Consider the following 25,168-nt stretch of genomic DNA (forward strand, 5'->3'; position numbering starts at 1 on the left):
TAAGGCAAACTAAGACAAATTACGTATCATTAAAACTACATTATGCAGTCATATTTCCCACCTCTACTGACGACTTCGCTCGAGCGGCCAAGTCTGTCGCACTCATCCACCAATTTTCAGGGGGCATGTAATATTTCAGTGTGATTCTGATCTTTTAAAATGTTAGCTTTTGCATAATGAAGTTTTACTGATACGTAATTTGTCTTCGTATGCCTTATTGTGGGTAAAAATAGGTATATATTAAATGCGCACTCCTAAAGCGTAAATTTGTTACCAGAGTTTAACAGTTAATTCATGTACGTATAAGATTTCTGATAAACTTCCTACGTGCTCTTCTTTGAAATAATGACTGTATGTATCTTTATATAATTTAGCTAAATATCTTCCTAACCTAAAAGATTTTCTTGGCCCGTGTGACAACTGTAACCAGTAACTATTCATCAAATTGCTGTCTTATGTAGAGTCACAGGAGATGGAGAGTGTTCTCTCTCAGACGTGCAAATAGTAAATGATAATTTATCATTATTATATTTCTTATTTTCATTATTATTATAATAATCATCAACCATCCACTGTTTTCAAGCGATGACTCAAGCGTCAAACATTTGCAGCGATAATCAACGAACCAGAGAGGAAGTCCCCTCATTTTTAATTGTAGATGACTAGTGTAATTATTTAGCTTAAAGACCTTAGTTGATGAAGCGCAACATCAGACTCAACCAACAGCTTTGACGCTGGTATGGCTAACGAGGTGACTTCCTTGTTTTTCATTCAATATTTAAACTTCAAAATGTCTCATAAAACCTATCTTAACCAATTTTGTGGCTGCCTCACACCCTAGTCTCTAACCCAAACCAACTAAACTTAATATAACTAGATATAACCTAACCAAACCTACGCTAATCCAATATTCCTTAACCAAACCAAACCAACGCTAATCTAATGGTCCTTAACCAGACTTAACCTAACCAGACCAGGCCTAAGCCTATCTAACCTAATATAACCAGATCTAACCTTATCTAAACTAACCTAACCCCACCTGACCTGATTTAATCCAACGGTCTAACCTGTTTAGTCCTAACCTAATCACACTGAAGTTCTCTTAACCCAACCAAATCTAGCCTAACCTGACTAATACTAAATAGTGTTGCTAGCTTTAGGATAGAATAGATTATGTTAGATGAGTAGTTATTTGGTTACGTTTATAATGGGTTAGGTTAAATTAGTGTTAGATAGGTTAGTATTAGATTGAACTACGTTTTCTTGCTTAGCTCAATATAGGTTGGGTTAGGTTCGGTTAAGTTGTTTGCAGGGACACACACACACTGAGATAATTGGCTTGCTAGGAAAATACTCAGTTCTCGCCTCTCGTCACATTCTAGGGTCAACACCAAGTGAAACCTGGGCGTCAACCTCCCTAGAGTTGTGTGAGGAAGTGTGTGTTTGAACGAGAGCATGTTTGATTGAGTGTGTGAGCAAGTGTGTCTCTGAGTAAGTGTGTTTGAGCACGACACAATGACTCGGTGATTGTATGGACGATAACTGACGACACATTTTTTGCTATATGAATCTGCTGACCGGACCATATTCCCCACTTTTTGACATACAGTACTTCAATTCCAGATAAGCACTTTCAGTTCACTTTCAAGAGACTTTTTAAAATATGCACATTGATAAGTCAGGGAACGCTCTTTTTCACGTCGGTTTATAGTATGTTGCATTTATAAAACTAGCTATTAAATGGTTCTCTACTTGTCCAGTATGAGATAAATTTGATATCCATCTTTTAGTCACAAGGGCTCAGACTAACTCAAATTTCATCTTGAACCACAAGCCTTTATGAAAATATTAAATTTCAGTGGCTTCCCTCTTAACCTCGTTGACCGCTCACACGGGGAAGCAAGTGAATGAAACCACACACTCACACAGCCAGCTACTCCTATACTACTACATCAATCGTTTATTTAAATTATTTTATCATTCAATACCAAGGACCTTGCAGCTGTTCCCTCAGAAACAAATTTATGAAGTTACTGAGAGCATTTTTTCCACCATTTCATTATGAGTACCATTCAGATGAGAGAACATCAAGTAAAGAGATAATCCTTAATGATCCTCGTTTGTTTACTTATACTTATGCAATATCCCCCCATGCATAATTACTTCATCGTTGTTTACCACAATGCATTGTGGGGGAAATTGGAGTCACTTCTGCCAAAGTTTGTCAGAAGTGCGTGTTATTAGGTTGTTTTTTGTTTTTTTTACGGGGATTAGCACACCCGGGCACAGGTCACTGACCCACATCGGGGTCTGGGAGGGTGGCGAAAATGTAATAATAATAATTCATTGTAAATAAAATTTATAACACGAAATTGAAAATAAAATAATTAAATAATAATATAATAATAAAGGACAAAAAATTAATAAACTAAAAAAAAAAGATAAATAGTGAGAAATTATATATGTATGCTGTGTTAACAAAGTAAAAGAAACAATTGAAACCCTGCAGTTGTGTGTAAATGAGGCAGAAAGTCGGGTCAGCAGCCTGGGACATGGTCACAGTTTTAGTGATGCCATATGGCAGCAGGGTCTACCATTAGACAATACGTTATGCTTCCAATAGCTTCCCAGGCGGTAATACATCCCTGTTAGTTAGTTGCCTACTGTTATACCTGCGTTTCAACAACTAGGGTGTTTAAGCGCGTAACAAGGTTAGTAACTACACCATTTTATCAACAATTAAAAATTATGAGAGATATATCTTTCGTGTTAAAGGAGAGGATAAGATGATAATGAATTTTCAACTCTTCGTCACCCAACCCCTGTAGGTAATTCGGATTTTAGTTATCTTATGTCTGTTCTTATTGGTATTGTGGAAACAATGAGTTTCAAAATAAATTGAATTAATTTCAAAGCAGTAATTACTGTTAAACACCTGTAATACGTGGTGATGTTTCATACCTGGCGCTCGTCAACCTCTTGGCACCGTATCAGCTGATCGATTCATAACAAACATGGCGGCCTTAGCCAGGCGAACCCTCCCGAATTTCCAGTTACGAAACCGATTTTCTCAATGTTCAAAGACTTTTAAAACAAATGTGTCCCATGGAAACATCAGTAATAACCCAAGAATGTACCTGTATGGCACGGCAGTCGCAGCCTCTGCATACTTTGGATGGAAATGGCTTGAGAAACAAGCAGTGGTTCAAGCAGCCAAACCTACTCGTCGAGTGGTGAGTTACGATAACAAAACGTATTTTTGCCTCTTATGCGAGGTATAATAACAGAGTAGAAAGTAAGCTCAGATTGCACCTCATTATTTCATGATATTTTAGAAAAGTGACAAGGCAAGCTATTGTCCTAAACTATGTACAAAAAAACATGTTTTTCACTGACGCAACACAGTGGTGCCAGGGTACCACCCATAGGACGGTCCGACTAATTACCCAAATGTACCCAAATATAGCCGCAATGAAGTCAAATAATGGTCCTAGATGAATAAATCGGACTGCTAATCACTTCTCGACTGGTATTTGGTGTCAGAAAGTCACAAAAAATTGGAAAACTTACTTTAATCTGAGCTAATAGATCGCGTGCATGTACCGACGGAGCGAGGAATTACCCAAATGTAGCCGCAATGAAGTCAAATGATGGTCGTACAAGCGTAATTCGGGCTGTGAATCACTTCTCAATAATTATTTGGTGTCATAAAGTCAAAAACAAATTGGTAAACTTAATTTAATCTGAGTTGTGTTGTGTTAGGTTAGGTACACGCACTTGATCTATTAACTCAGATTAAATTAAGTTTACCAATATTTTGTGACTTTGTGACACCAAATACTCATCGAGAAGTGATTGGCAGTCCGATTTATTCATCTAGGACCATTATTTGACTTCATTGCGGCTATATTTGGGTAATTCCTCACTCCGTCGGTACATGCACGCGATCTATTAACTCAGATTAAAGTAAGTTTTCCAATTTTTTGTGACTTTCTGACACCAAATACTCGTCGAGAAGTGATTGGCAGTCCGATTTATTCATCCAGGACCATTATTTGACTTCATTGCGGCTACATTTGGGTAATTAGTCGGACCCCCCATAGGAACTTCACCCAGCTATGCGATGGCTAATTTTCTAATGCACCCATACTTCATGCTTTCTTACCCTAATATCGGTGTAAGGTGAACTGTGAACAAATTACAAAATGTTTGTGTGAGGAGATAAAATGAAAGTTGAGTGTCAAGGTTTAATCATTGACATAATTAGATATTTGGTAATACATTATGACTGTTGCTTCCCTTAACCATAAAATTGGGAGGGAAATTTTTTTTAAATATTATTTTTGACATTGGTCGAAGAACCTAATTTTTGTGAACACCTCTGATACCCTTTTCGTGGACTGTTAACCACCAAGTGCTGCACAGCATCAATTTCCTCCTGTGTCCTTGTGGTCTTTGGTATACCTGATGCCCCTTAATTGGTACTGTACGGGTATTATTATTTCAGTCATCCAGTGGATTTTAGAATTTTAAGTGTTGGAATTGGTAGTTTAGGCAATTCTAAGACTCGTTTCTTCTGTAGCATATCTAACGCAAATTATTACTTTCCGAGAAAATCGCAATAAATTGTTGGAATTTTTTTTTTTTTTTCTAAGTTCTTGTTTATGTTACCACCGTCACAAAGAGCTCCTGTGTGTTCATTTGTTGGTTACTATATACTGCATTATGTATGTGCTAGAGTCTGATGCTTGCACAGTTGTTCTTTGGATGTTGATTGTTGGGTATGATTTGGGATCAACCAATCACAGTTTGGTATAGGCCCCCGCCACCACCCACATGAATTTGAATTTATTTCCAAGGTGTCTCCGTTGTGCAATGACTGTGATTTCAATTACTTACAAACCATCCCCAGATTAAACAGCGATTATTTCGGTAAAGCTGGAGAAGCGTGGAAATTTCTACACGAATTGCATCCTTGTAGTTACCAAGCTTAAAAACACCTTTGGTACTGTGGGAGAAGAAATGTTATTCCCAAGTCTAGCAAGAGGAAGAGGTGCAATTATAGTGTCACACTACAAAGGAACATTTCTCTATGGCGCAAATCTGGAACCATGGAAACTGGTCTTATTTGTCAATCATTGGCTCCATAAGGTCTGGGACCCCAACTCAGAGTCTTATGAGTCTAATTAAGGTAAGCACACAGGTGGATAGATTAGGTTAGGTTTTGGATGATTCTGACCCTCATTTCTATCACAAATTATTATATTTTTTATTTCCCCCCACCCAAAACCCCTGGTTACCACTTGGGGTCCCCCGTTATTGTTGGATAAGCAGGGGGGGGGGGATAGCTCAAAATGTAGTGATTTGTGATAGAAATGAATGTCAGAATTGTTGAAAACATATAAAAAACCATCGGTAAAACATAATTTCAACTTCCATATAGGTGGATGACCGAAATGATAATTTTACCCCATTATTTAGGTTATAAACTGTTCTGCTTTCCTTAAATTTGGTCACAGTGAGTCTGTGAGGGCCAGGTGGTGGTGGTGTAGTGTGAGGGCCAGGTGATGGTGTAGTGTGAAGGCCAGGTGGTTGTGGTGTAGTGTGAAGGCCAGGTGGTGGTGTAGTGTGAGGGCCAGGTGGTGTTGTAGTGTGAAGTCCAGGTGGTGGTGTAGTGTGAAGGCCAGGTGATGGCGGTGTAGTGTGAGGGGCCAGGTGGTGGCGGTGTAGTGTGAGGGCCAGGTGGTGGTGGTGTAGTGTGAGGCCAGGTGGTGGTGGTGTAGTGTGAGGGCCAGGTGGTGGTGGTGTAGTGTGAGGGCCAGGTGGTGGTGTAGTGTGAGGCCAGGTGGTGGTGTAGTGTGAGGGCCAGGTGGTGGTGGTGTAGTGTGAGGGCCAGGTGGTGGTGGTGTAGGTGGTGGTGGTGTAGTATGAGGGCCAGGTGGTGGTGCACTGGCGGTGTAGTGAAGGCCTGGTGGTGGTGGTGGTGTAGTGTGAAGGCCAGGTGGTGGTGGTGTAGTTTGAGGCGTCGGGCAGGTGGTGTCTCAGCAGGACATAATAAAGAAGATGGTGGAGGTGACCTTGTATGGCCCTCCTGAGCCACCTTCATGCATACCTGATGGTTCACCTCACAGTATCCTGGTCCTCCTTGGTGGTCTGTGTGTGTGTTTATGCATTTGGATGTTTATGTATGTGTGTTTACATGTGTTTGGATGTGTAAGTGTGTGTGTTTCTGGAATTTGGTGTGTGTTTGTATAATTATGTGCTTCTACGTATGTGTTTCTATGTGCATGTTTATGAATCTATGTCTGTCTCTGTATGAATGTACAGGTATATGTTTGCTTTTATATAATGACCAGAGAAAAGAGTCCACGGGTGAGATTTCCTGTAGGTAACGACGGCGGATGTAAACAAGATTACGCAATCTCTCTCATGTCTGTCCTTCAGCTATTTGATAAAGTGACAACCGACACCTTGGAACATGTTGATGACACTTTATTAACGTTTCTCATCGTCAACAAATAGAAATGTTAAAAATTAAATTTTTCATTATTAGCTACAAATTTTGAAGCGTAATGGACTCCTACCCTGATTCTGAAATTCACTTATGTTTCAAATTTGAAGTGTAGGCCTAATGGATAAGACTCTTTACTGCGGCTGCTTAACCATTTGAGGATGATGGTTAAGTTCTATGAGCCCCCTTGTTTTTATTTAGGCGTAGGTTAACCTTGCAATATCGAAACATTTCATTAACCGCCAGAAAGATAATGCCCTGATATTGTGACATTACCCACAATAAAATTACTGGGAAGGTGATTATGGCATGGTCAGGAATGTGTTTTAGTGTGGGTCAGTTCTTTGTCTGGGCATTACGAGTGAGTAGTGTGGGCTTTGAATTTTATTGAAGGGCTTTGGAAGTGTATTGTGGGTGTAAGGTACAGTAGTGTAGGTGGTGTAGAGTGGGCATAGGAAAGTGAACGAGGTGTAGTGTGGGTGTAGGGTAGTGTAGGTGGAGTATGGATGTAAGTTAGTGTTGCAGGTGAAGGATGTGTGTAGTGGTTAAGTTAGACACACACACACACACACCATGGTATGCTTCCCAGCCTCTACTGAGTCAACTAATTGAATAAACCCCTATGGTTTGTTGACTTAGCTGGGCTTCCACTGAACCTTGTGACTTAGTCTCATCTTTTGACCTAGCCTGGCATCTACTGACCTTGTGACCTAGCCTGGCCTCCACTGACCTGTTGACCAAGCCTGACCTCTTCTGACCTTGTGACCTAGGCTGGCCTCTTACTGACTTTGTGACCTATCCTGGCTTCTACTGACCTTGTGACCTAGCCTGGCCTCTTACTGACCTTGTGACCTTTCCTGGCCTCAACTGACCTTGTGACCTAGCCTGGCCTCTTCTGACCTACCCAGTCCTCTACTGACCTGCAGACTGAACTACAGGAGCTCATTTAACTCAAGCCTTTTATATATATATATATATATATATATATATATATATATATATATATATATATATATATATATATATATATATATATATATATATATATATATATATATATATATATATATGTATATATAAAATAAATCACCGTAGGTGCATCTGATTCAGGTATATGTTGGTAATTAGTGAAAGAAAATACAGCTTCAAGCTGTAATTCACATCTTCAAGGGCCAGTACTCTCACCCTCTCAAAGATTACACCTAAAGCTTTTGGGAACTTCGTTTTCTTTTCCTTGTGGTTATCAGCATATATATATATATATATATAGCATATATATATATATATACATATATATGGTTAGTTATTAGAGTATATATATATATACATATATATATATATATAGTATATATATATATATATAGAGCACATTACATATACATATATTGGTTATCTATATAGTATATATATATCTATCTATATAGTATATATATATATCTATCTATATAGTATATATATATATATATATATATATATATATATATATATATATATATATATATATATATATATATATATATATATATATATATATATATATATATATATATATATATATATATATATATATATATATATATATATATATATATATATATATATATATAATTTTTTTTTAATATACTAGAGACGTTAATACAGTATACTGTATCCCCACTACAGGTGAATTATTTGTAAATTTTTTAGGGTTCACCTTAAAAGTTCATGGGTGACTTACAGCTGTAATTCATCTTGGCCCCATAAACATGTTTTTAGTGTCTCCAGTTCACATGCACCCACACAAATACTTGTCATAGTGAAATGTCCCACTGATAAAAAGTTGAGTGTGTGGGCAGTGGAGAAGACAAGTAGGGTGTAATAATGGGTGACCTCGAAAAATGTGTTGTTTTAATGTTGCGTCATTGTGTGTGTGAGGTATTGTCGTGGTGGCAGGTAGGGTTATGCAATCTACCTAAATATGTCCTCAAGCCAACTCGCATCTACACTTGAAGGATATATTATTTTCCTCCTGCCATTGTACATTGGGTTACATAATGTCACCCAGAGCCTGGGGGATATTTTTACCTCATGTTGTCATAGAAATATAGTCTTGGGGGATATATTTACCACAAGTCATCGGACGTGAGACACTTTTATGTTTACCTGTAGGCCTCGCGGGTATTTTTAGCTGAGGTGGTTGGGCCAGAAGGTTAGCTGTGTTATAGACATTGGGGGATATTAATGCTTGTGGTACTCTTAGTACAGTACTGCTAATACTGTTGATAATACTACTATTATTACTATTACACTATTATTATTGGTACTGTACATACTTTACCTACTGTTACTACTACTAGTGCAGGTACTGTATGTACTACCCTGTACTACTAACTACTACAGATACTGTTTCTACTAGTACAAGTAATTTTGTTACTACTACTAATACAATTAGCCCTGTTGTTACTACTATTAGTACTGTACTTTTTTATAAAGACAATGGCTTCCAACCTCCCCTTAAAGCCATATTGTTACTGTACTAGTATTGTTACTTCTACTACTACTTTGGTACAGTACTAGTATTGCTTCTCTTACTAGTACTGTGTCACTGGATAGAATCTATGGTTAACAAAAGCAAATAAGTGAAATGAATTGCTAAACTTTTAAAACACTCAAAATCTAAGATTAATCAAGAATGTTAACACACACACACACACCCTTCCATTACTTTAGGTCCGAACACACTCCAGGTTGTAGATTCCACGAAGCTCCTCGGCATCACCATAGACAACAAACTAAATTGGAAACCACACGTCAGTGAAGTTGTCAAATCCTCCAGTTTCCGTCTCCACCTCTTCCGCCGACTCAAGTCCCTCGGAGTTCCTGCTTCCGAGCTCCTCAGTGTTTACTCAACATTCATACTTCCCAAGCTCACCTATGCCTCCCCTACCTGGTCTTCCTCCCTAAATGCCACACAACGTAAACACCTAGAAAAAGTGCAAAAGAGGGCATGCAAGATTATTCTCTCCCCTTCCTACTCCACATATCAAGAAGCGCTCAACACACTGACCCTTTCGACTCTCACTGACCATCACCACGACCTCATCTGCAAATTTGTTAAGAAGCTTCTGCACCGTCCTCGACACCGGCTCCTACTACCACCTGAGATCCCTAGCCCGAGAATTGCTGTTCGACACCACAACCGCATCCAGCCCATACGTGCACGAACTGATCGCTATAAGGACAGCCCAGTCCCAACCATTGTAAAAATTATCAATAACTTGTAATAAACCAGTGTATTCACTCCCAGTAAATACTACTTCTTGCACTGTCACTATGTTGAAATGCCCTGTAGCTTGAGCTTTTCCCCATCTAGTTATTATATATTTTATTTATATCACTTATGTTATTTGTATATTATTTGTAATTCAAAACCCATTCCCCAGATATGTAACTGTATATTTTCAGCCTTCTGGCTGCCAAGCTCCTTCAATAAACCTTTAATTATTATTATTATTATTACACACACACTTTTGCCCAATACCCCCTCTCATATACCTAGCCACAAGCATATTCACTCCTGCTCCTGTCCACCCATATAACTCCTCTCACCTTTGTCCATCTTTCAACCAACCAACCCAGTCATGTTCTTTATAGTGGTGTGTGTGTGTGTAATAATTATAACAATAATAATAATAATACAGTACCTTTTAACAATAATACTAATGTATGGTTTATTGAAAGAACATGGCATCCAAAAGGCTGAAAAACAATAAGCAGATAAAGTTACAGATGGTGGCATTGGGGCATGGGTTGCTTAATTAACAAAAGCTTTTGAGAAGAAACATAGGGGGAACATACATGCAAACTATGGATCTGGAAGTTTTCTCAGTGGTTATAAGGAGACCGGTCTTGTAAACTGTCACTTGAGTTGTAAATTGGTGCTGACAAGATCCTTCCCACGGTACAACAAAGCTTCATGTATAGCTCCCTCCCTTTGGCCGGTCGCACTCATCACGTGGTCCTGACACGTCTTCCTAGCTCACACAAGGTGTTGGGGTGAACTCTTGTTTCTCACCTGGTGTAGCTGGGAGTCTTGATTTCTCATTCAATCTTGTCATGGACTTCTGAGGTCTACATCGGTTGCAACCATTGTGCACGGATATGTCAGGAATATCCACTGTTCAACACTTTATTTCCTTTATAAGTTGAAATTGTCACTTTTTTATATTAATTGTGGTTGATCAACCTTTATACTGCACAGATTTGTTGAAGGAAGGGTGTTGATATACAGTATCATGGTGAGGAGGAGTTAAGGGAAAAATCAACAGGCTGACTAAGGTGGTGAGGATTGGTGCCAGGTACATCTTCATCCCTTGAGGGCTGGGGTGTGTGTGCCTGTTTGTTTTGAAGAAGAATTAACATGGAGCCACTATCATATACGTGTAATCAATATTTACTGTGTAGTGTATTGTTAAGAAATCTTTAGCTTAAGCTGTTGTGGCAGTTTATACAAGAATAAAACAGTTATGTACCTCTTATTGTATTACATAATGTTCCCCACAGACTGATGAGCTGTCTTTGCGAGGTCTAAAACTCAATCATCGTGAGCGCCGGTTTATCAAGTTTGCTTCTGCAGAGTACCAGGGTCAGCTCTACATGACCCCGCAGGACTTCATAGAATCTGTCACCGACTCAGAGCCCAGGCGTGAGTTGGTCATTGTTTACTTGACAGGAGACCTTTGTCAGTGGGGGTTGCAATTTTAGAATTGTAGTCATAAGGATAAACAATTATTTCCAGGTAAAGTTCTTCACAATATATTGGTTGCCACCTGTTCATGTACCAGGTAATAATCGCTTTCCTGTGGGGTAAACATATCTGTACAAATGGTTTGTTTGCTTTCCTTAGCCAGGTTACACAATAACAGGAATGTGAAGAATTTTTTGGCTTAGGCCTCAATTGTAAGGTGTGGTAACACCTTACAATTACAGTACTACATAAATTGTGGGCCACAGGATTCACTGACTGTACAGTACTGGGATACACTACAGGTACTGTATTACAATATAAGCCATTATAACTAGAATTATATATTTTTTTAATTTCATATCTTGTCCACAGCACGTTTGAAGCGAAGGAGAATATTTGAGAAGGACCTTGAACGTTTTGCTCAAGAAACTCCAATTTTAGCTAAGGGATCACCAGATATGTTCAGAAATATATTTGACAAGGGTGAGTGACCATGTTTGGGTGTTCCTGTAACAAACTTGCTGTAGGTGCAAATAATGCCTTCCATACTTAAGAAGGGTGATACTGTATTATATATTGTAATAATAGGAAATGGAAATTGTCAAATTTAGATAAAATAGAAGAGGCGGGAGAAACAATTATTACTAAACAGCAGCCAGGGTGAAACATCACATGGTCACATTTGCTCATCATTTTTTATCAGAGACTATAAGACCCCAGGACAACCAGTTTCTATAGTATTCCCTATATACTGCACACTATATGTACAGTATGTATACACTATAGGAAACCTAAATAATAATTGCATTCAGATAAACTTTTTTTTTCTTTTGCAGGTATTATTTCTTATACAGAGTACTTGTTTTTGCTTTCTATTCTTACAAGTAAGTGAGTGAGTGAGGGTGAATTTGCTTGTAATGAACATTTTAACTGCAATATTGCTAGTACTGTGTAATATTCTTTTGAAATATTGAAGTATTTTACCTAATATAGTTTGAAGTAAACATGAGAACTTATTTTCAGAGCCTCAAACAGGATTTCGCATTGCTTTCAACATGTTCGACACAGATGGTAATGAGCGAGTTGACAAAGAAGAATTTCTAGTGGTAAGGTTTCTGCCATATTCATCTTCTCTCAGTTGATAGATAGAAAAAAGCTCCTTTTCAGCTGAGGGATGTAGCTGATGCCAGTGTATATTACAGAGGACCACCTCATGTACCTGCAATATGTTGGCATTTTTGTGTTTTTTCCAAGCTCTTCTATAATTATCAAAGAAACCTATTTCTTTATACTGCACAGTATTATGTACCATATCTGAATTTTTTTGTTCTCATTGTTATTCTTGATTATTGATATACAACCGTACACTGTAGTATATTGTACAGTACAGTATAGGGTATTACTGTATAAGTATGTTAATCATTATTTTGTTGAGACTTGTAGGGTGTATAGGCTTAGGATACAATGGTATAGATTTTATATTACTGTACAGTATTTAATTGACAACTAAAATACTGGTGGTTTAAATTACCATTGATAGGGACATTGTTGCACTGATAACCACCGGGAGTCATTATCAGTGATATGACCTTATGTCTTCCGGCTTATCTTAATAATTTTACTTTGTGTCATATTCAGGTTATTAATTAGAGGGGATATGTCCCTATCCTGCCTCATCTGGTCTGTGGCTGCACATGATTTTGGGCGTGTATGGGTTAACTTTTATGGAAAATACCAATCTATTGGGGAAACCAACATGTATTTTGTCAGCTGCAGCAGAGGAACTTAAAATCATGCTGAACATCTGAATTTTGGAGGACTGTACTTAAAAGATAGTAACAAGGGGATCACTAGAACTATCTCTTCATTATCCAAGTTCTTCCTCCTGAATTCCATCACAAGCAGTTGATGGTGGTTTCTTTAGTGTGGTAGCCAGCCCAATCTGCACAGATTTACTGATTACATGCTGGTTTTAGATGTTGGCCACCTCCACAAGCTTTGATGAGTGGTAACCAAAATGCTTGGGGTAAAATTGTATGTACCACCTACATAATACAGGTATACCCCAAAAACTGATGCCCCAATAACCGCTGATTTGCATAACCAATGATTACATATAGGGGAAATACCTCGCAAGTTTCATTGACACCCAGGAGATCTGACGATTGGGAGAGGAGTGGCAGAGCTGGTTTTAATTTGGCTGGCAGTGGCATGGTGAAATTTCTTGCCCTGAAAGGGATTTGCGTACTGCCTCTGACACATTCCCTCCTCTTTGCTCTTGTTTACACTTAACATTTGTCTCTGACTTCGTGTTTTTCGTTATTTCCAACTTCATATGTTATGCTGCCACTTTTATGGGCAGCTTGATGTGATGTAATAAGGCATAATAAGAGTGGCGATGGACGAGCAAAGATTGGTAAAGACTTGAACTTGCCACCATAGACCATCTCTACCATTCTCAACACAGGTAAATAACAGTCTCAACTTAGACTTTGCTCATTTAAAGCTTATTATGCTTTCTTTATTTGTCTGCTTTATTTTTTTGCTTGACAGTGTGAACAACAAAGTTATATCAAAGGTAGATGGGAATTTTTGAAGGGTGGCTTATCCCTTACCCCCTGAATTTGTTATATTCTTGGGATATTAATTGCTTTGACAACCGTTGATTCACTAACCAACGACTTTTCCCCATCCCTATATGCATTGGTTATCAGGGTATGCCTGTATCTGGTATATAAACGATACACTATACTGAGGTTAATCCATTGTTTTGGATCGAGTCATTTTCTCAAAAATTTGGTAATTGTAACATTTAAAAACTACCAAGTAAAACTTAGTTGTTGTTGTTTTGTGTAATGTGAAAATACCTTTAATTTCTAGAGTAGAGTAGGAATTTGGGCAGAATTAATTGTTGTGGAAAAAATCAACCTTGTTCCACTGTGACCTGGGAGCAGGTTATTATTTAACCTAAAGACACAGTAGATCAGCCCCTTTATGGCTGTGATAATCTCCAAAATAAATGCTTTGTTTTCACAAAAACTTCAATTTCTTAATGTTTTTCATCATCCTTTATGTATAATGCTACTTACTAAGGTCAAAGTATCTTGTGTGTGTGTGTGTATATATATATATATATATATATATATATATATATATATATATATATATATATATATATATATATATATATATATATATATATATATATATATATATATATATATATATATATATATATTGTAGGAAGTGAAGCAGAGTGTATAATTCAGAGGTGGTTGGTAGGAAGGGGAGGAAGACCAAAAAGGAGATAGGATGAAGGAAGTATGTACTGCACCAGAAGTGAGTGGAATGGACAAGCAGGATGCAGTAGAGTGAGTACATGAAAGATAAGACAGCAGGGCATTTGGTCATCTCGTCTTTCAGTCACCATTTTTAACCTATATGCTTAATGACTGACAATACATTAGCCAGGGGTCCTATGATGTCCAGTTTCATCGCATCATCTTTGGGCTGTTTACCTAAATAGTCGTTGAAATTCCTTAAGTGTAAGTGTGAGAGGTTATGCTTCATTTAACCTTCCTTATCTCAGGTATGATATGTTTGGTTTATTACTACTTTTGGAATATTTAGGTTGTAGTTCAATATTACTTGATTTTCCAGATACACAAACTATGCAGAGATATAAGTACAAGAGCAGAGTTAAGGTACAGTAGGAATGATGTTATAATCCAAGTAGTCAGGTGTTTACTTCAGTACAGTATTTGGGATTGATGACAGCATCTCGTGTAACAGTTAATGGAGATGATCACTGCTGGTGTATTCCGGGCCTATGCCTCTTGGGTATCTGATACGTCCAAGAGTGATAGCATGGACTCCAAGAAGCTCAAGAGTCTTCAAGACACAAGGCAGGTCGTAAGTGAGCTGCTCGTGGGCCAGTCACCCAACAACGTACGTGTGGGGGTAATATAGCTGCAGATGTTGTGCGTGCCGCGTACCACCAGTGCCTCGCTATTTCTCAACTTCTAACTGCTCTGTCTCTGAAGGTCTTCACTGTGGCGTGTGACGGGTGATAGCTCAAGATAGGGCTATCATCCCAAATTGTTCCTCACTATTTTTGTACAGCAGTCACACACTTTTGCTAATACAGAAATGCTGGAGCTCATTCTACCACTGTGTCATCAAAAAGACTTGATGTGTAATGTTAATTGAAGATTTTTTGTTGAGAACCCATGAGTGTTTTTAATATTTATTTATAGATAGATGATGTAGAACATATTAATTCTATAATTTATTATGTGTATTTGTTAGATTATAAATACAATCTTTTATGTTACCCAGAAGGAATTTTTAAATAATTTTTTTATTCAGATAAATTGTGTGCACATTATAGGAAAGACTTGGCCATGACTATGTGGTAGATTGAGTTAAGTTGCATTTGCCTACCGTCAGCTGCAACTCAAATTGCCTTGGCATTATAGCATACATCATATCCTCAGTAGATGCCTGTGATACTTATACATTAGACATAACATCACTCAAACTCTGCACAAATAAGACACACAAGACCTGTACTCGACTCAAGAAGAGGAACATTCTACCATATGAATAAATCACTCTTCCAATATACTTTTTTATCTTAATAATAAAAAAGAAGGCTTCATACAATACCACTAGTATGGTATTTATAGAAGACATTATAATGAAATAGCATTTTGAAAACTTAACTGGCAACATTTATATACTGTTATACAGTATATAATTTTTATTATACACAGACTGGTATGCTATTGTATATGCATACATGGACATTGGTACATACAATTGACACATATATATGCTTGCATTATACACTAGTGAGAAAAGTCTTATACTGTACATATTCTCATGTATTTTTACATATACACATTGGCACTACATTAGTTTATCAGATTGTGGTGAGTAGTATTACTTCACCTTAGCTAACTGTTATGTTAAAGATAATTAAACAAAGAACTTAATTTGTTAGAATATTGTGCTATGTATTCCCTCATTTTAGTCCCTTTGAAAACAATCACATGTTCATGCTTTACGAGTGCTATACTCACAACACTTGAATTACATTTCATTGACATTCTTGTAGGAACTTAAACCACCTGGTCATCCCTTCACTCACATACACTCGCTCACTGCCACACCTCTGACCTGACATCCTCATCAGCATAAGGTTCAGGTTGGTCTTATCTTTCAGTAAAATGTGATGGAAAGAAAAAAAAAAGGTGGTCTGTATATGTTTGGGGTTAGAAGTCCAGAATCAGGAGACCTCACCTAGTTTTCTCTCTTCAAATCCAAATTTCTGTCTAGGGCTCTTGTGATTTTTCAGTATGTTCCTCGACAAGAATGCATATTAATCCCTGTCTCAAGTATTTTTTTGGGGGTGGGGTGTGTATCTCTCACCACATTAACTAGGACATTTAGGGATCTTTAATGATGATGTGTTTATCTGATTGGAAGTGTAGATTATCAGTACAGTAATTGTTAATATGTAGGCAAAGAAGATATGTAGTCAACTGTATTTCCAGCAGAAGTGGTTTTGAGTAACCATGATTTCCTGCTGTGGGCTTTCATGCCATTAGATGTGAGGGACATTGTTTGCCACATGTGATTTAGACAAGGAAAATCAATATTTTCTTAAGATAGCCTTACTTCCTCTTTGATAGTGTAAACTTTTATTCCCCGCCATCTGGAGCATACAGCCATTTAGTTTGACAGAATTAGAGTAAGATCGGGACCCTGAAAACTTGTACGTACATTTGTTGACCATCTGCTTTTCATTTTCTTCTCTTGATTTTCTACTGAAACATGTTTCCATCCTTAGCTTTGGGGTCATCTATCTAACCCACCTTATATGAGGAAAACTAGTTTTATATGTCAAAATATAATTTCCTAATATTGGAGATATATCGACATAGTGTGATACTCACTGATTTTTTTGAGACTGCTGCCATGTTGTTTGTCGTGTGTCCAGCTTAGTTTTGTGAGAATAACATATTGGGGAAATTTGTGTGGTACAGTATTATGTGTTTGAATTTGTGGAAGCAGTGTCTTAGTGTGGTACCGTGCGTCTGTAGTATAAACTATTACCATATTATAGCAATTGTATGATTTATATTAATTGTACTTTGTGGTAGTGATTAACATAAAACAATAATATCATAGTTCTTCTGATGTAGCAAACATGAAACAGTGAACAAACAAATGAAATATTAAGAGAAGCACTTTTAGATTTGCTGTTATTATAAGAATAGTTTTTATAAGCTACGCTTATGCAAGAAGCTTTGAGCAAATATTATTACAGGAGTTGAAGACACAATGAGTATGGTTCCTTTAGCATTGAGAATATTGTATGTTGTCTTAATATGTGTTCATACCATGATGTTTAGGAACACATAGATTGATTGGAGTCAGGTGCAGTATTTATTGAACCTCAAACTTAATGAACTACTTTTAGTTAAAATTAAAAAAATTATTTTAGTAATAAAGGTGAGTTTAAGAAATGATGCTAAGGTAAGAAGATTGATGGAAGAATGAAGTATATTTGGTAATTAGGCTGTTTGCTGCCTCGGATTGATAGTGTCATATTGAGACCAGTAAAGTAATTAATAAAAAAATTTTAGCTAATGTGTGTGCGTGCGTGCGTGCTGCCACTGGAGCTTCAAGAAGCCAATTCTTACCTTTCCTCTTCTCTGCTATTTTTTCTGCTAAACAATGCTTGTGTTTATTTTATTGTATTTAGCTACTGTACCATGTCTCCATATTTTACCGAGTTTTAAGAGGCCTTTCCTTACTTATATTTCAAGATATTTGACTTGTTAATTTTATGGTTGAGAATGCTGCCTATTTTATATAATTTAAGGATTTTGACTTGGCTTTACAGTGTTTAGAAGAGCTTAATTTATTTTGATTTTAAGGATTCTGATTCTTGCTTATTCAGAATGACATCACTTACTGTACAAGAGTTTAGTAAGACATCACTTACTCTACAAGAGTTTAGTTGGACATCACTTACTCTACAAGACTTTAGTAGGACATCACTTACTCTACAAGAGCTTAGTAGGGCATCACTTACTCTACAAGAGTTTAGTAGGGCATCACTTACTCTACAAGAGTTTAGTTGGACTTCATTTACTCTACAAGAGTTTCGTAGGACATTACTTATTTCAATTTCTTTTTATTTTTAGGAGATATATTATTAGTTTTACATAGTTTGATAGGACATTACTTTTTTTTTTTTAAGTATTACCTTTGCAGAGTTTGGGAAGACATCATTTGAAAGTTATTTATTGAGAGGAAATTGTTCCTAAACGTTCTGGAGGGATGAAATTTTTAAGCATCCTGTGTATGTGATGGGGATGTGTGAGGTGTCCTGTATCAACCAAAATTGTGTTAGCTCTTAAAGTATGAAAAAACAGATTAGGATTCTAATAATGACTTGCCATACTTCATTGAGGCTCAGTTCATTCAAATATGATAAAGGTTTTTTCACTGTTTTATTGTATAATATTAAGAAATATAGCAATGTAAAATTAAGGATTAGATATAGCCTATATGTTCCAAATCATTATTGTAGAGACAAGCCAAACTAATACAGTAGTGACCAAGTCTAGTGGGTTGAGAGGTCATGTCAGGGGTTCAAAGTTGGGATCCAAAAACGGTATCATCCCAGAATTGAACTCCTGATATAACCTGTTGGATGTAATTTTCATGTTGCTTGACAGAGAATTAAAACTTTTAAGATAAGTAAGTCCAAGTGCAAAAATTTATATTAACTTATTTTTTTTTGTGAATTGTGGTCTGTACAGTACTGTATATTTTTTAATTAAAGAGATGACCAGTTTTTGTTTGTTTTCTGGTATAACTTTATTTGTGTATATATATATATATATATATATATATATATATATATATATATATATATATATATATATATATATATATATATATATATATATATATATATATATATATATATATATATATATATATAAACTGTGTGTGATTTCAGTGAATAAAAGGTACATTTGACAAAATTCTGAAAAATTTGTCTTTAAAGAAAGGTGTGGGTATAAGTTGATGTTTAAGACGTGAATTCTTTGGTGTCTCGGGTTTATCACAAAAGGCTACTGTATGTGTAAGTAAAAGTGACCTTATATTAACAGAAAAAAGTGTACATGAGTAAATGGTCTTATTGATTGTAGATTATTTTTAAATTACAGAGTAGATGAATTGGTAGTTGGGTTAGAGCATCACTGACTGGTTTTCATGAATGTGACTGACTTATTTAGTTGTGTTAAGTGTAGTTAGTGTAATGACTATTTGAGAGAGTTTGAAAACATACAAAGGTTGTACACTGTATGTAAATTATCTTAAGAGGAAAAACAATGGTTGAAAAATTAAGTGAGACAATTTGTTGGGTTCAGATAGGTGTTTATATATATTTCGTGTGTGTGTTATAGATTAAATAGGGAAGACATGACTTTAAAAAGTATTATGTGGAGAAGATCTAACCGAGCCAATGGGAAACTTAATAAAGCAGGAGTAGCAGGTATGTGGTGATGGAGGAAGACCAACACCAGGGTCTAATAGTGTTGTAATGGTTCTTAATTGATACATCATTAAATAAATCTTTGTTCTCAGATTTTTTTAATGTTCTGTGTAGTGCAAGCAGTTTCTTCTGTGTAATCATACTTACAGAATTTTTTAGTAGTTTAGTAGATTGTTAGCACTGGTTATTCAACATTTAGTTTGTGATGGTATGTTGTATACAGTATTGTGGTGGCTGGTGGGCAGGATACTTGAGGAATATTGTGAATATATTTCCCTACTTTTATGAGGAAAATACTAAACTATACAGTTTAGTGGTGGATAGTAAATTTTGAGAATAAATAAGTAATTTTTTAATCCCCCACAAAGTTGTGGAAGTTATAATGCAACTTGAGTAAAGTCATCATGCCTAATTATGTAATGTTCTTCATCAACAAAGTATTATATATTAAATTTCTTAATGTTTTTAGTTATGTTATGTAATGCCAGAAGTGATTGTTGTGGTGTGAAGTGTTCAGCCAAGTACTTAATATATTAGGAAGAAAAGATGTAACACTTACCTATATTTGCAGCTGGAAAAAATCTTCAGCACTGCTCGAAGAGACCGGCTAAACCGAGCCCTGGAGGGGGCAGTCAAGTCAAGTGATACAGGTAAACTTAAGTTTAGATTGAACTGATCAGATTAGGTTTTGTTTATTTACACAGTGAGTAGGTCAAGTTTGGTTAGGTGAGTTAAGTTAACTCTTTTATTTGTTTTCCCCCGTGTAATAAAAGAACAATAATATCAGAACAAAACTTTAGAGGATTCTGGAGGTCATGTCAGAGGTGTGGGCTACAAGTTCTTGTTGCGTGGCATAACCTAATTATTGCGATATACAGTGATGTCCCTGTTAGCAAGAATAGTTGGCGCAGAGCTGTATTTTTTTCTGCAAACACCACTGTACACATACAGATATTGTAAAAAAAGCCAGATATACTACTCTTATACACTATACTGTACTCCCCCAGCAGATGGTGTCATCTTGGGCTTGTGATGCAGCTAGTCCGAATGGCAGAGGTGTAAAAAGTACCAGACTTCACTACTTATGTTAAAGTACTGTTACAATTTTAAAAAGTTACTCAAGTAAAAGTAACAATCCTAAAATGTATTTAAGTAAAAGTAAAAAAGTATCCCAAATATTAGGTACAGAACTCAAGTAATGAAAGTACAAAGTACAATCAGCAATGATGAAAATTATTTGTCTCAAGTTAACTGCAGTTGTAAACTGCAGGGGGGCCCCCAAATTCGCGGTGGTTAGGTTCTCAAAATGGCCGCAAATTGACAAATAAGGTAAGGTATGGATAGGGATACATTAAGTTTGGTTTATTGGAGTTATTATGTAAGGTTATGGTAGGATATATTTATTTGGGATTGGTTAGGTTAAGTTGGGTTAGGTTAAAGTTCATGTACTTTGATAGTTTAATTTAGGTTATATTGGGTTGGGTAAGGCTTGGTTAGATTAAGTCCAGTTAAAGTAATTTGTTTGGTTGAAATAAGTTGAAGTTAGGATGGTTAATTTAGATTAACTGTAGGTACACAGTGAAATATTTGATGTTGGATGGCATCCAGTGGAGCTAGTGACAGGCATGTTTATTGTGCTCTTCATACAAAGTGAATGAACATGTCACCAACTCTATATCTGGATGGCACTTGGTGGTGATTGTCTTATTTGAATACCTCTGCAGAAAGTAATTAACCCACTGCATATCATGTTAGCCCCTGATGGTTAGATTGAGACTGGTAAGATAAAGTTACTTGAGTTTTGTTTGCAATTGAAAAAGTTGAAATGACTCACAGTTGTGCAATTCATTTACATGTTAATTATAACCAAATTCAACAACTGATGTGATAGCCAGACTGGATGTACATTGGCATGAGTAACCTTAATGTTCATAAAAAAGGCAAGAGGGATCAGAATAGTGTTGCCTAAGATTATCTCCAATAGTACACTTGTTTGAGATGGTTTCACGGGTAGAGGATGAACTATTTTTTAAAAGGCTAAGATAGAGTTTTCCTGCATAGAGTAGTTCTGTCATGAGTAAGACTGTAAGAATGATTACTTGAACTGTACATTACCAATTACCTCACTGAAAGGTTACTACTACCTTTCTGGTTTAAGTGTTGTGTTCCTAGGAAGTTAACTATCGGTTGTATCTCGAGTGCAATTATAATTTTACAGGTGACGATGTTGAAGTACTGGAGGATGAGCTACAGAAGAGTCACGTCGTTGACACTACGCTCTTACTTCATTTTTTTGGACGTAAAGGGAAACAAGACCTCAAATTTGAAGAGTTCCAGATGTGAGTAGCTCAGAAAGGTCTATTTGTAACAGATAAACATATCACCTAAATAAGGATGAATTTATTTTGATTTTAAAGCTTAGCAAAAGGAGAACTCACTTTCAAGAGACAGACTTAGATGCTGTATAAAATTTTATTCCCTACAGTTCTTGATTAGTGACCCATAGGATTCCTAGCACATTAAAAATCTCATGACAGACCTTGTCAGTGTCATGGTCCTGACTCTTAAGCATCAAGAAGAATTTATTGCAACAAATAATGTAATTGCAGCCAAGGAACACCTCATTTATGCACACCAGGATCATTATACAGTAGTAGTTGGGTCTTACAGTAAGTGAGGTGCCTTGGTAAGGATTAGAATTCTCCAACAGTCCAGCACACCTTAAACAAAGTTTCTCTCTATTCAAGGTCTTCAATACTTTCAATCAATTTAAGTCTTGGTCATCCCATCAGTTATCTCCCTTCAGGTCTCCAGTTAATTTGTATGTTTTCAGATGAATTTACCATTGCAAATGATTTATCTCTGTCCAACAATGTTAGATCTACATTGAATAATTCTCTTTTTTTTTCATCATTTATAATTCTATCTTCATAATTCTCATTTCAAGTCTGTGCACACCTATTTCTGTCTCTTGTAACTTACTTTGCAGTATTTTTGTCACTGACCAAGCTTTGTTACCATATAGCTTAAGAATTGTCTTATTAAGTGCTGTTTTCATGTGGATGGGTATAATTTATCTTTAACTCTTAGTCTACCCTCCTCGTATATACCGTATATGTATACAGTATGCAGCACATGTACCACTATATATATGCCAAGGCTCTGCTGTTAGATTGTCAAGCAACAGGTTAAAAATAGCCTTTGTAGCTGTAGGTGACTCCCTTCCTCGCCATATCAGAGAGTACATATTGGCCTATATGTTCATATTCATTAGTTTTATCCTCTGATATGATTAACTTATATTATACAGTTTATTATAAAGACATTAATTTTTTTTACAGCCTGATCACCTCTTATTGTGAAGATAACCATAAAATCTTTCCTTGGTAGATGAAGGGTTAAGGAGTTGAAAAGGTGCAGCAATATTTAAACTGAAATGTTATATTATTTCATTAATTTCAGCATGAGTAGTAGCATCCAAGAATTTAACAGTGCCCAGGTACTTAAAATGCAAAGATGTAATAATATTGTTATTCCTTCATTCAACAGGTTTATGGAGAACCTTCAAACTGAGGTGTTAGAAATAGAATTCAATGAATTTTCCAAGGGCTTGCCAGCAATCACTGAGCTAGACTTTGCTAAAATCTTGCTTCGTTACACCTATCTTCAGTCTGACCAGTAGGTATATTTCAAGTTTGTGAAAAATAGACATACAGGGAGCAAAATAACCTGCACCATAACACAAATTGTGACATAAAACTCCATTGTGAAGCAAATTGGACAGTACATAGTGACTGTGATTCAATGATCATAGTATAGATGTGCTAATTATTTTTGTATTTACTTTTAAAAAAATTATATAATATATATATATATATATATATATATATATATATATATATATATATATATATATATATATATATATATATATATATATATATATATATATATATATATATATATATATATATCATAATATAACAACCATCAACGACCTCACCAGCCAGGACTCGAACCCTGGACCTAATGCATGGGACCAGGGAACGCTACCGACCATACCACAAGAGCACTAAAAGCAGTTCTAGACTATGTGATATTTCACACAAAGCCTGTTCATCGAGCTGATGGCGCCGTGAACCTCTCAGTGGGAACTGCCCGTGCTGCTTATGTGGATGTCAGTAGCATTTTACCGAATCCAGCTGGTATGAAACGCGAGGTACCATGTATACTTCATTTTTAGTCCATATAACACGCGGACTTTGAGAGGTTCACGGCGCCATCAGCTCGATGAACAGGCTTTGTGTGAAATATCACACAGACTAGAACTGCTTTTAGTGCTCTTGTGGTATGGTCGGTAGCGTTCCCTGGTCCCATGCATTAGGTCCAGGGTTCGAGTCCTGGCTGGTGAGGTCGTTGATTATATGTTCAAAGTCCGTGTTATATGGACTAAAAATGAAATATATATATATATATATATATATATATATATATATATATATATATATATATATATATATATATATATATATATATATATATATATATATATATATATATATATATATATATATATATATATATATACACCTGATCATAGTATATATATATATATATATATATATATATATATATATATATATATATATATATATATATATATATATATATTATAGTCTGGATTTACAAGGTTTTTGTTTACGCATTTGGTCATTTACGCAGTGCCTTGCCAGATGAAATGTTTTAATTACGCAGTAAATTTCATCATTTACGTGGCGAGCGGCTGGAAAAGTCTAGACCGCCGCGCCATTTTTTACTCACGCGGTCCATTCCTGACCATACGCAGGAAGCGGCGCGGTGAGGGGTGCGCATTAGGCCGCTTTTATGTTATCGCTGACATCATATGACGTATCGGACTGTGATTGGGCCACGCATCCTTACCACCCACACATTCCCTCCGCCGCTAGCTGTGATTGGTCTAATGTAACATGACGTGCCCCTGCCACCAGAGGGTAGAAGTCGCTGACCTAGCTGGGCCAGTCTCATTGTTCTCAGTCCGCGTATGCAGTTCTTTCTTGTGCCCGCTATTCCCGTCACAATGGCTTCCACTGGATCCCCACCACCCGAGAAAAGCCTTGAATTACCTGGACCAAGCCAGGATTGTGTGAAGGAAATCATCGAGTTGGGGGAGAAAATTAAGCTCATCCTTGACAACATCCCAGACAAGCATCGGTATGAAGAGTCTAATAACCATCTGACGAAAGTTATGGAGCCGTATATCCAGATCTATCTCGACAACATCAATGCTAGTTGTCAACGTAGTATTAAGGACTTCTTCGCCCGCAACCCA

The 25,168-nt window shown here is 36.5% G+C and overlaps 1 protein-coding gene across 8 annotated transcripts in view; it reads left to right on the forward strand.

Moving 5' to 3' along the window:
- The first annotated feature begins 3,019 nt into the window (after nucleotides 1-3,019).
- Nucleotides 3,020-25,168, forward strand: part of LOC121865774 (calcium uptake protein 3, mitochondrial-like) — a 39,176-nt gene continuing 17,027 nt past the window's right edge. For 3 of the 8 annotated variants that reach the window (XM_042365326.1, XM_042365328.1, XM_042365327.1), the window contains exons 1-9: nucleotides 3,020-3,233; nucleotides 11,054-11,195; nucleotides 11,610-11,720; nucleotides 12,074-12,121; nucleotides 12,261-12,343; nucleotides 15,030-15,197; nucleotides 20,390-20,468; nucleotides 22,037-22,157; nucleotides 23,368-23,496. In XM_042365326.1, coding sequence (XP_042221260.1) covers nucleotides 3,132-3,233; nucleotides 11,054-11,195; nucleotides 11,610-11,720; nucleotides 12,074-12,121; nucleotides 12,261-12,343; nucleotides 15,030-15,197; nucleotides 20,390-20,468; nucleotides 22,037-22,157; nucleotides 23,368-23,496 — 983 coding nt within the window. In that variant the 5' untranslated portion in view covers nucleotides 3,020-3,131. The remainder of the gene's footprint in view (nucleotides 3,234-11,053; nucleotides 11,196-11,609; nucleotides 11,721-12,073; nucleotides 12,122-12,260; nucleotides 12,344-15,029; nucleotides 15,198-20,389; nucleotides 20,469-22,036; nucleotides 22,158-23,367; nucleotides 23,497-25,168) is intronic. The other 5 variants (XM_042365329.1, XM_042365330.1, XM_042365333.1 and 2 more) reach the window with 5 other exon arrangements.

The sequence above is a fragment of the Homarus americanus genome, unplaced genomic scaffold (assembly GCF_018991925.1).
Source record: "Homarus americanus isolate GMGI-L3 unplaced genomic scaffold, GMGI_Hamer_2.0 scaffold13495, whole genome shotgun sequence".
NCBI classification, from domain to species: Eukaryota; Metazoa; Arthropoda; class Malacostraca; order Decapoda; family Nephropidae; genus Homarus; species Homarus americanus.